Here is a 12,436-nt window from a genome sequence, read left to right as displayed (position 1 = left end):
CATTCAAGACCATAACCGTACACTACAGTACACTGTAGGAGGTAACGTGGTCAGCGTTGCGCTCGCCCAAGATTATTACCCTGATTTGACTCAGGTACTCATTCACAGCTGAGTCGACTGGTATCCGACGAAAATCTACTGCCTCCAGTGAGAGTTGAACGGCGACCTTTCGTACGACAGCCTTGTGCTCTAACCACTCAGCTATCCGGGCATCTATTATAACCTTGTTAACAATAGTGCTATTTCTACCAAACTTGGAAGGATGATGCCCTATATTGTAGCATATATTGCTGCAATTTCACGATTCTAGGATGAACTTAATTGGGGGCTTACAGTCAATTACTAAAAATTGTAGTAATATACTATTATTAATTTTATTTGAACTGATATCGGTTCGGAGGGTATTTTGGAGCCTAGGCACCATATAGTGGCAGCTTCCTGATTTTTTTTTCGTATTTTTCGGTTGGATAGTTTCTGAGAATGAAGCCGTGCAAGAAACTATCACCTTCGGCCCCCGCACCCCACCTTTCCAACAAATGTCAAAATTAAGACTAAGACGGAAAGTACTAATCAAGGCCTTTCATTTTATACCCCATATGACTATATTAGGTGAAAACAAGTCGGAATACCGAAAGTTCACGCTTCAGATATAACGGCTTTGTGTTCATCTTATGTGAGAAACTTCTACGCACATTTTTCCATCAGTATCTAGCTACAAATTCCACATATTCCTTCATATTTTTCCAAACAGATATATATTATCCTCACCCTAAACAAACAAACTAAGCGAGTGCTGTAGATACACATGCCCGTACATCAATTGGTGCTACCCATATTTCCGATTAACTTCGTGCATAAAAGCATACATATGTACATATATAGTACGTATATTGAATATCGCTAGTTTAATGTACAAATATATCTATCTGAATTAGACATTACCTGCATACCTATATACACACGTACGTCTGGAGTAATTGATGTTGATAAATAAATTACTAAAAAACTAAAACAAAATAATTCTTTGCGACTTCATTCATATGAACTCCTTCGGTGTGGTATTGACGAATTGATATGTGATGATGACGTCATACACGTTGTAGAATGCAATTCACTGAAAATGGCAAAGTTTCACCCACTATAACTTTGTTAATAATACTTGGATTTTCTTCAAACTTGACCAAACTGTGCACTATGTTATCCCTTATCCTCGTACTGAATTTTGAGTTGCCGGGTAAATTTCTATAATGTGTAAATATGCTATTATTAACTTTATTTGTGCAAATATCGGAACCAGATGTATTTTAAGGCCTAGGCTTCGTATAGATGCACCACTGTGATTTTTTTCAGATTTTTCGGTTGGATAGGTTCTTAGAACGAGATCTATTATACTTTTTGGGGGTCATATTTAGAGCCCCCACTTCCCTACGTTTCACTCGATATCAAATATGGAACCAGTTTCGAGAAGTACTAATTGAGCCCTTTCATGGTCACATTTTAGGAAAAAAAAAATTACGCTCTCCGTTCACATGTATGGGGTTGATGCGCCCACATCTTAAGCGAAACTGTAACCTATCATTGAATGGTAGCTCCATAATTTGATATATTTGCCATTATTGGTGTTGGCCGTATTAAAATTATGAGCGTGAATAGCAGCATCGATTGTTATTTTGGCTAATTTAGCTACCTTTTGTTAGGTATAACTGAGATTTTCACGTTCGCAACCATTTCTGCAAATACTGCGCAGAAAGGATGAAATTCGTGACGTGACTCCTTCTGGATACTGCGTTCGTGGGTTATTAAAAAACTGATAAAAATATCATCGCTCTCTCTCTCTCTCTCTCTCATCAAATCAAGAAAAAACAAAAGGATTTAGAAAATGAAAGGATATTTTTTTAACCCGCAGTCAAGGATTCCCCCCTATTATGCCTTGATTAAATATTAAATATTAAGTATTCAAAATTAATAAAAATTGTATTTATCCCAACCCAAGGATTCCATTTGAGCGGTATAGTGTGGACATATCCTCCTGGTAAACATGATGTCCACAAAAACAATGTTCCTTCACATTCCATCAGTGGAAGTAATAGTTATCAGGGCGGAAACTATGGTAATACTCATCACTCAGCAGGGAGATTTTGCGAATCAGATGCACAGAATAGCAGCGGCAATACATTCAACGGGGAAGAAAACAAGAAATACAAAGTGTCCGTTAGCTTTGATAGGTTGGTATTAAAAGATGAACCATGAAATATTCCATAGGGTCTCAATATCTTAATATCTTTTTTCTTAGATGTAAAATAACCTCAGTCACATGTAGCTGCGACACAAAGGATATTTTTTGGTGTCATCATGTAGTCGCACTGTCAATATACCGAATACGAAAGGCCGAAACGATAAAATTGAGGGTTCCTATATCCGAAACGTTGCTACAAATGAGTAGACAACAACTGCAAAAATTCGTACAATATTTGATCTCAGCTCATCACACAGAAGTTCTACCTACAGCACAGGAACTTGCTGATGAAATCTTACAACAAAAGTCTGGTAAATATTCGGATTGCTATTATAGATGAGAAGTATTCGTCTCATCGGAATTAATTATCTTCTATAGAAATAAATGCTATTTGTGGAGCACCAGATCCAACTGCTGGAGCAGCAATTGATGATGATCATTCATGGCATTTGGATGAGTCGCAAGTTTGCGAGGCTGTTAAATCATATTTAGGTCAAGGAAGTTATTATAACGGGAATAAGCAATTAAATTCATTGTTTTCGAAAGTCCGTGAGATGTTACGGGCGCAAGATTCAAACGGTGCAAGAATGTTGACTCTTATTACTGAGCAATTTTTAAGCGATCCTCGACTCATTGTATGGAAAAATCAAGGCACAGCTATGAGCGATAAATGCCGTCAGTTATGGGATCAGTTAGGTAAGCTTAACAAGATTAAAGTTTCTTAGTGCATAGTAAATATTTTCTATGGTCCGTAGGAGCACTTTGGGTTTGTATTGTACTGAATCCTCGAGCATTGCCAACAGAAAGGCTTTACTGGAAGGGGTTGTTGGAGAAATGGTCGAAAAGTGAAGTTTGCCCACAAGAAGATCCTGATTTCCGGCCACCTGGAAGAGATAATGTATGTTAACTTTTACCCCATACGGTCTAATATTCTAATGCATATTTTTATCAAATTTAGTACAGGGAAATGTCCCTTCGTGAACGCCAACGGGATCGTAATCGGTTTTTCCGAGAAAATAATATTCGCAACATCATACATCGGAATCAAGAAAATCGAAACGTCGCTTACAATAACAATAACAACAACAATGAGGAGGAAGAGGAAAGTTCTGAGTCTGATTCGGAAAGTGAAGCTGAAGATGAAAATGAAGAGAATGACATTCCTCAAGAGGATCGCCGTGATATCATTATGGATCGAATGGATTTCCTTCAAAATGCTGATGAAAAGAATGAGAATGAAGCAAATAACAGCGATGCAGTCGTGCTACCAGAGTCGCTTGGTTTCGGGGAGAGTAGTCGGTCATTTGAGGACAAAGATGCAACGTGTTCAAGAATTATCGCCCCACCGGAGAACGATGAAAGCTCTCGTGAGTCCATGGATACCGACGATGATAATGGTATGGACTTCCCGGATGCAGGAGTAAGAAAAGAGCTGGCTGCAAATAATTTGAATATAGCTCCAGAGGAAACGTCACAGGACACGAAAGCAAATGAAAAGTTTTTCGATAATAAAGACTTTGAGTGCTTGCGACTCACAGACGACACTAACTTCGATGAATCCAAACAGATTATAGATTGCAGATGTAATAAATGTCTTTTTCCAACCGATCGGCAATTGTGTGATACTTCTGCAGCCAATGAACTTTTTGATATCAATGCCGGAACTGAGGATAAAAGTGACATTGAAATGTTGGAAGTCGGTTCCAGGCAGCCCGAAGAAAATATGGAAACCCTTATAACTAGTGATGATCATGATAATAAGCAATCCCAAAAAGATGATTTAAGCAATGTTACTATGACTGATACTTTAAATAATGATAATTCTAAGGCAGATGCATCCATTGTAGAAAAGCCAGGTTGTATGTGTTATATAGAAAAACTGGATCATGTAAATGGGCATTCTTCGAAAATGTGGGAGGCACTAGCTAAGCTAGAATGTGAAAAGTGCTCTCAGAAAACTAAAATTCCACCAGAAGTAGTTCCGAGTGTTGAAAAAGTTGAATTAGAAACGAAAAAAGAAATTAACGAAGTTGTAGCTGGACCTACGCAGAAAGTAAATGTAAGAAATCGGGATAGTATTGGCGACGACAATCCGCGTCCTGCTAAGAAAATGAAATTGAACAATGGTAGCTCATCTAGTAAAAATAAAACTCCGAGAACCATTTTCCATAAGGCTTTGGATGCAGTGAGTATGACCTGGGATGATATGCACTTACAAAACATACTGTCGGCTCATTTTGGCTCTAAAGAAAGCGTTTCGGCTATGGCAGGCTCTAGTTCCAGTACTGGACAGAGTTTGATTCCAATAACAGCAGGTGGTGCGAAGCCCAAATTCAACAAAGAAAATCAACCACTATGGCATGAGCCACTTTCCATGTGTGCTGCTAGAATTGATTCTCTACGATCTCATGGCCATTCGGAAGCTGCACTTCGGTTATCGGTAAGTGTGGTTCGGACGATGAAGCAAATTCAGAAGGATGCTCAGTCGCTATGGCAGCAGAGTCAAATGGATCCATCTCAGCCCAAGTGCCCGGACCCGGATGAGCCACAAAAGGAGATTTTATGTTGTTGCCGAATAGAGAAGCCACCACGTCCTGAGATGTACAGGCCTCCACCGCCACCAGTGTATCAGCCAGCAAATCCAATCAAACCTCCGCATCCGCCGCCACTTCAACATAATTACATGCCCAAGAAAGATCTTCGTAACTTTAGTCGTAGTTGCCAAAAATGCATAGCCGCTTCTCACCATAGTGAATATAGTTCAGAGAGAAAATCAAACAATTATTTATATGCCGATAATCGCCATCATACCGAGTATAACCGCTTTAATTCAATGAATCATTCCAATATGCCATACCACCCCGTAGTCGATATGCCTTACGGGAATTCTTCCTATAGTTCTAGTTCACGGCTTCCCCACTATTATATGAATCATTATCGTTCGAATACAAATGCAAATGCTCTGGAGCATTGTCGCGTGCCACATAATATAAATCACCACCAGGATGTTTACCCGTATAACAGTCACTATCCAAACTGTAATAAGCATTATAGCAACCTATATTCGTACCCGCAAATCAAATATCATGGCGGCGGTGAAAGTTCCAAGGACTTACCCGTTCAACAGATGAATCCTCCCCCTAGCAATATTTGTGGATGCTTTAAGAATCCAATGCCTATCGAAAAACGGCCTAATGAAATGTCCGAAAAGTGCATTAAACCGTCATCGGCGTGTCCGCAGCCTCATGCCCAAGCGGCACCGCAACCTCAGCCTCCTCAGTTGAAACGGGGCGATCCATTTTGCACAAAATCAACGTGCTGTCAGAACTTGTACGATCCCATGGCGCATAAATATTGTCGAAAGTGCGTTCCTATGACAAGTAGCGCTGCTTCAAGTAGTAATGCAATGAATAAAAATTGCCATCCAGTGCTTAAACCGCCATTGGCCGAACCTTGCTCTAGCAGCAGCGCTGCAGTTGCGGGTCCTTCGAAACAAAGCAAAATTTCTGACAATCCTGAGATTAACATGGTGAATTATGGCGCGTCAACTTCTAAAGATGCACTTGCTGCGATAAACCCGCCTAGCGATATATATAAGAAACGGAAACCAACATGCGTAGCTAATTGTTTTGATTGTTCGATTGGATGTGAAGGTAATTTAGCTGTGGTCCTTTTTCCAAAGCTAAAGTTTAAATGTAAGTTCATTTTTACAGTTGATTTTCCTCTTGATGCTGTGGCCTGTATTTTCGATTGCCTATCCGAAGCGTGTATTGTAAGTGATCCTAGAAGCGGTGTTGAGATGAATCGGCTTACGTTTGAAAATATCACTGCTACAAATGAAGATTCAAATATTATTCCTCCAAGGTATGTATCAAATATGAAATATTAAACAACTCGAAGAAACACTGTATATTTTCTCCTCCAGGTATCAACATGTTCAAGTTCCTGATTCTGTAGATAAACGTGAAACATATTTGACGCTAGCATTTGAGGTATTCAAAAGTATATGCAATGGGAAAAACGGTAGACTAATTTCATCCTTCTTTTCAGGCCGCTGTATTAGCCTTGGGCAAGCAACGCATAATGCCACAAGGATTCTATGCCCAGCAACTAATTTGCAAGCAACAAGAACAATTGATCGCACGTCTGAGGCAGATCGATTTGGATAGAACTCTAGTCGAAGTCCTGAAAAATTTGACTCTACAAATGTTGGATGGTGGACCGACTAGCGGTTTTGGTGAGTACTAAAATCTTTTGACATCTTTAGCATATCTTTTTCTACAATTTGCTGCATTCTGTTCATTTAGGCGTTAAAATTCATCCGGAGTCAGTTCCTATGCATACACTAGCCAGATTCCTATTTGCATCACTATTAAATCAATATCCTGACTTGGCATTTCGTGCTGGTTTACGAGCAATGCGTCTACCGATTCTAGAAGAATCAAATGAACAATCAAAGGACGGTAATAATGAGTATGACAACAATTGCCAACGTGAAGGATTCGGGCTTTCAAGATATCCAAGGTTTGAGAAATATTAAAATTCATGTAAGACTCGTTATTAACGAGAAATTTTTTCTGATTAGATGGTGGACCCTGGGTCATTTGGAAACACAGCAATGCTCGTTGAGTTCGACTATGCTTAGCGCAGCCAAGGGTGATTCCATTCGGCTATCGCAGATATTGGAAAGTGCCAGAAAAAATATACACAGTTCTTGCCATTTGTACAAGCTGGCATTGGATGCATTTCGTTTTGCTTCACCTGAGACGGATCCACGCAGCCAAACATTATTGGGTGTCGCTTTCGAATTAGGACTTCAGGTAATTTTTGAATTTACAATAAGTTTGTATTTTTAGCGTATTTGTATATGTTTTTGTTGTATAAAGTTTGGTAGTAGTAATTTGAAATATCTAATAATAGGCGGACGATTTCGTAGCCTACATAACGATGAAATCTATGAGCAATAGCATGACCGTCAGGTTGTGGATAAAATCCGGCTCAATAGGTTACGGTGGGCGGGTCACTTAATCCGCATGGATGAGGATGATCCAGCCCGGAAAGTTTATAAAGGGCATTATCTATGGTAGGAAAAGAAGACGAGCCAGACCCTGCCTGAGATGGAGCGATGGTGTGGGTCAGGACACCAGACAGCTTTTAGGGATATTGAACTGGTAGACCTCGGTGCAAAACCGGGATGTCTGGAGTTCCTTATTAAGGCAGGTCAAGACCGGATACCGGTTGTTGCGCCGTTGATGATGATGAATAATCGGCAGGCGTTGAACTCTTTGGTGGAGTCGATTCGGGTTACGGCAATACATGTGAACAACATTGGGCATATATTCCGAATAGCTACTCGGTATATCGACACTACGACTGTAAATTCCTGTAACCCTATGGCGATCCTCAATCAAAATGGTATTGAGCATGACAACTGCCAATTGTCCTCATTCTAAAAGCAAGGATGAAAGGGGAATTTCGTCACTCACGAAACGCTTAAATTATTGTTAACACTGTTAGATTTCTGCGTTTAACTTTGTTCTACATTTCAACATGGAGGGTTATTAGCGCAAGTATCAAAGCCTGTGATTACCTGTGCAAATCAGAACACAATTAGCGCTATGGTGTGCTATTTCGATACCACAAATGATAAGACCGTGACTTTTGTAGTTGGAAAGAGAGGAAGGGAAATTAGGTTAGACCACAAAAGATATAAACCCATACTCTTCCTACCTATCCTACTCGCCAAAGGAAGGTTTACCTTATGTCCTTTACTTCGCTCCAGTTGGAGCTGGGCAATCACACAACTGGTAGTAGCGTATTTAGGTGTCTCTCGTTAATTTCCGTAGTATGTCAAGTCTTACACTGGGCGAAGGTTGAGGGTGGGAGAACACCAGCCTCTCAGTTTCGTTGCCCTGATGTGAGTTTATAACTTGCACAGCATTAAGTGTGATGATAATAGAATTGAAGGACACTTCCATTGTAAATGGAAAAATAAAAAAGAAAAACAATCAGGAATCCGTGTAGATGCCCTATACTCTACAAAAAAGTCTTCCGGCAGGATTGGGTAATATCCCGTGAAGACCACCGTAATCCTGTACGGGTTCATACATGCCCGGATTGTAAACTCTCGCGTCTTGGAGAAGGAAAGCATTTTTTTCTCGATTTAATAAAAGTCGTAACTCAGCGTTATCTGGAGTCTGCAGCTCAAAAGTAGCGTGAATGGACCGCACTCCTCACAGCATCCAGCGGGGCGCATGAATATCGAATCTGGAATGGCATAAATACTACATCGTAGGTTCCGCAAGTTTGTAGAAACCTCTAATTTCTCTCTCGGGTTGTTCGTGGGCTTCCGCTTGTTCATGGAAACTATTAGCGTCTGTTTTTATTTTATACGACGTACACTTTTATCCAATTGAATTTGTTGTCAATACTTTCAAATTTTAATTGATGAATCCCCCGTGACCATAGTTTCTCGAAAGCCTGGAATAGAAGCGTTAACAACATTCAATTGTCCGCTTTTTTGGCTTGGTCGGTTACGATCGCAGGGCAGAGGCGATCTCATTAGACGCTCCTTCAGCGCTTCTACCCTGCGGAGCAACGTGACTGAAAACGGCTACAGGTGGCATTTGGCGTTTTTTATTTATTTCAAAGCCTGACAAGTGTAGGAATTATATTAATCGAAACCACCTGGTGGCACCTAGACTGGTTCCAGCTAATACAATACACAGGACAACTCATTCATAACAAAACATTAAATTGTTTTAATAAAATAGAGGGGCGTACAAATGGTTGTTGATCAGTTATTGTTTGTAAAAGGTACGGGGATATAGAGCATATATCCAAAGAGTCCGACAGTGCCTTAACTCCATGTTGTGCGAAGCAAATGAAAGTTTACGTAATAGCCATAATGAGCCCTAAAGGCACGGAACTGAGCTAGATGTTAACTGGTATAGAAAAGTAAAATCAATTCGACCTCGCCCTTTGAAGAGTCGCTTAAGATGGCACAGATTAGGCTCGTGCAGTAGAAAGATGAGTGTGTGAGAGCCAAACCAAACGGGATTGTATTTGACATATTTGTGTCAGGTAAGACTGAATTCGAAAACATGCTTCGGAAGCTTGCTCTCCGGAGCTTAACTGAGTCCGGATGACCAGCAAAAATCCAAGAAAGCGCAGGTCATGGTTAGATTTGGCCCAAATTTGAATGCCTACCGAAAAGGGGGGGGGTCTGGGTTATCACCCCTGTAAATATTTCCCAAGTCAGCGAAAGCGATGGCGGATCAAATTTTTGCAGAGGAGTGATCAGATTAGATGCAGAGAGAAAGGAATTTCTACAGGACAAAATGTGACTTAATGCCGAGATGATGCAGATTCCTCACCAGTGAACTCGTGGTTAGTGTAAAATACTGTAAACTTATTCACTTTATCATCGCCTACTATGTATTATTTTCTCTAAAAATACTGTAAACTTATCATTGCCTACTATGTAATATTTTTCCTAAAATACTGTAAATTGATATGTACCGGCCTACTAAGTATAGGTAAAAATTGTATAAAAAAGGAAATATAAATTAAAAATACGTAGTTCGTTGGAACTATCAAACTCAAGCTTAACGTGTTTCATTCTGTGGAGTCCAAGCAATTCGCTGCTCCCATAATTTACACTGCTTGATTAGGTCATTGTGGAGTTCAGGCAATTGCTGCTCCCATAACTGGTTAGTCTGGAGTTTTGGCATTTAGCTGCTCCGACTAACCATAATCTAATCTAGAAAGAAAGAAGAATAAGGTATTGCCGAGTGGATTGGCAACAATCACATAAGGTGGCACATCACAGGGATTGCCAAGTGGACTGGCAACAACCACATAAGGTGACACATCACATTAGGGTCGCCATTGAGTTAAACAATTACATAGAAGTCTAGCTGTGCAGGGGGGTAAGGAAGGCGTTCGAAGAGACTCTGCTCAAAGACGAACATAGATTTGTGGTTGATCTCTGGAGGGTTGTGATGACTCCACACAAAAGACAAGTACTCCAATGATTTACGTGAATTTTGTGCTGAAAAATATCCAGCTGTTGTTCCTCTAACGAGGGAGCGATTGTAAGCACCCTCGGAAGCGGCTGGAAATTCAGAATAAGGGAATCAAAGCTTCGGACCTGGGTGGTAAACCTAATAGGGTCTTCACGTTCGCGATGAAGCCAAGGCGCGATACGTTCACCAAATTCTACGGAACCTACATTGTATAGGAGATTTTCACCCCTTCGTGAGAGCCGCAGACGCTGGTAAACTTCTAGGCTAGTTTTGTCTTATTCATCTTTGTGCTGAAACGGATGGCAGCTCTATGATGTTGATAGCTTAGTAGCTTTTAGAATTAGCGATCTGGTTTCCAAAAAGCACTCTGCAGGAACTAGAAAAACAGTGATAAATAGTGCTGCGGGAAGCCCTTCAAGTGCATTGATGGCCAAGTTCATTACAGTTTTTTTTGGAGGAACAGTTCATATCTGCGTTGCGGTGATTAGCAATTTCATACACAAGAGACAGTACTTCACCAAACTTGTCAGAACCCACAATTCCATTCAGAACACATCACATCACATTTTCACATTTAGCAAGTCTCTTCTAGACCGCATTGGGTGCTTATGGAAATCCTTCTACTAATCTGGCACTACTGAAATGTGCCTCATTCCGGACCGGAATCTCGGAGGCAGTATCATGTCCAAAACCGGCTCCCAAGTAATAAGAGCATCCGTATTGGTTGCTGTAAACATTAATCTAAGTGCGGATTCGCGCTTGCTTCCGTCAGGCTTCGCGGAATACCATGGCGCAGTGCTACAAGAGGGGGAGGAGTGCTCTCCAGAATCGCATGATCTAATCTCTCTTAATCCCAGAATACACAGCCCGTAACGCTGGTTCGTGAAAGTCAATGCTCTGCGGGCCCTCGAAACCGTTCTTGAGGAATGTACGAATATTCCAAAAACCAACTCGTATTCTGGTACGGTAGACAAAGGTTATCCGAAACATGTTCTATTGTAAAAGAGAATTTTCGAAATCTGCTGGCTACTTGCTCACAGATGTGTATCCCTTTTAGATGCAATAAATTACTAACGAATATCATTGGAGGCCCTGGCTCCACTTACTTCCTGAGATGCCTGGGGATTACACGGCCATTCAGATTATAGTGACTTGTCCCTTCTCCTTTCTCAAGTGGGTTCAGTTTTGAAGCTGTCGAGAAAATAATGCCGCTCATGTCTTAGGAGAAGGGTAGACGAAGGTGATTCCTATCGGGCCCGGAGTTTTCTTGGATAACGAACAGCGTGAAAGGTTAAAAGGCCGGCATAATTCACCTTGAACTCGGGATGTTTTCTCTACTATGGTGCTATCATATCCTTCACTTGATTTCAGATGAAGCTGTCACAACTATCTCAGAGCCCACCGAGCTAAAAATGTATGTATGCATGGAACCAGACACAAAGGATTTTGCAATCAATTTCTGCAATTCAATCTGGCCACCAGCATAAATTGGGGAAACGATCTCGATAGAATGAGATTTTACGGCAGTGGTGTAGCAGTTTCTTGTATTCTACATATGCCTCCAATTTCCTGATTTAGGACGAGCAGCTTCATAATGTCAAATCTAGGCAGGCAGTTCAAATCATGTATATTCAAAGTATTGTGCCAGGCACCATTAGCATGCTGAATCGCAAGTCTCAGCAACTGCATACTGACTTAAAGAGACATAACAGTAAGATTCCATAAGCGAATAGCAAAAATGATTTAAAAGCAGAGCGGCACGATAAAATATCAACAGTCATGCCTCAAGTCAGCAGGTGGTCTGATTGCTCTTTAGAGCTTAATGAAGTTAATTGTAAAATTACTCCCACAGAATTGGATTTGGTTGACAATAACTTATGTTTTATTCTTTTAATTGATGCAGGTGATGCGAATGACATTGACTTGCGTAAATTGGAGGCGACGTGAAATGGTTCGTTGGTTGGTCACCTGTGCAACCCAACTAGGGTTGGATGCTCTCCTTTCTATCATGCAAAATTGGTATCAATATTTCTCACCAACCGAAGCCACAGGATCAGTAGCGAACGCGATTATGACAAATTCCAATCGAATGAATTTGAATATAATGGTAAGTTGCCATTTTTTCATTTCCCCATCTTTATCGCTCTTAATATCACTTTGGCAATAATTTAAT

At 40.6% G+C, this 12,436-nt stretch overlaps 1 protein-coding gene across 2 annotated transcripts in view; it reads left to right on the top strand.

Annotated features, from left to right (window-relative positions):
- The window catches only part of LOC119650788 (zinc finger SWIM domain-containing protein 4-like), a 60,392-nt gene that overhangs the window by 39,567 nt on the left and 8,389 nt on the right, over positions 1-12,436 (top strand). For both annotated transcript variants that reach the window (XM_038053920.1, XM_038053912.1), the window contains exons 4-14: positions 1,994-2,225; positions 2,294-2,547; positions 2,615-2,932; positions 2,992-3,134; positions 3,195-5,889; positions 5,950-6,100; positions 6,162-6,228; positions 6,287-6,473; positions 6,544-6,760; positions 6,822-7,056; positions 12,167-12,370. In XM_038053920.1, the coding sequence (XP_037909848.1) occupies positions 1,994-2,225; positions 2,294-2,547; positions 2,615-2,932; positions 2,992-3,134; positions 3,195-5,889; positions 5,950-6,100; positions 6,162-6,228; positions 6,287-6,473; positions 6,544-6,760; positions 6,822-7,056; positions 12,167-12,370 (4,703 nt within the window). The remainder of the gene's footprint in view (positions 1-1,993; positions 2,226-2,293; positions 2,548-2,614; positions 2,933-2,991; positions 3,135-3,194; positions 5,890-5,949; positions 6,101-6,161; positions 6,229-6,286; positions 6,474-6,543; positions 6,761-6,821; positions 7,057-12,166; positions 12,371-12,436) is intronic.

This window comes from Hermetia illucens, chromosome 1, assembly GCF_905115235.1.
Source record: "Hermetia illucens chromosome 1, iHerIll2.2.curated.20191125, whole genome shotgun sequence".
Taxonomy (NCBI): Eukaryota; Metazoa; Arthropoda; class Insecta; order Diptera; family Stratiomyidae; genus Hermetia; species Hermetia illucens.
Note: the sequence above shows the minus strand (reverse complement) of the source record. Positions and strands in the feature narration are given on the sequence as shown.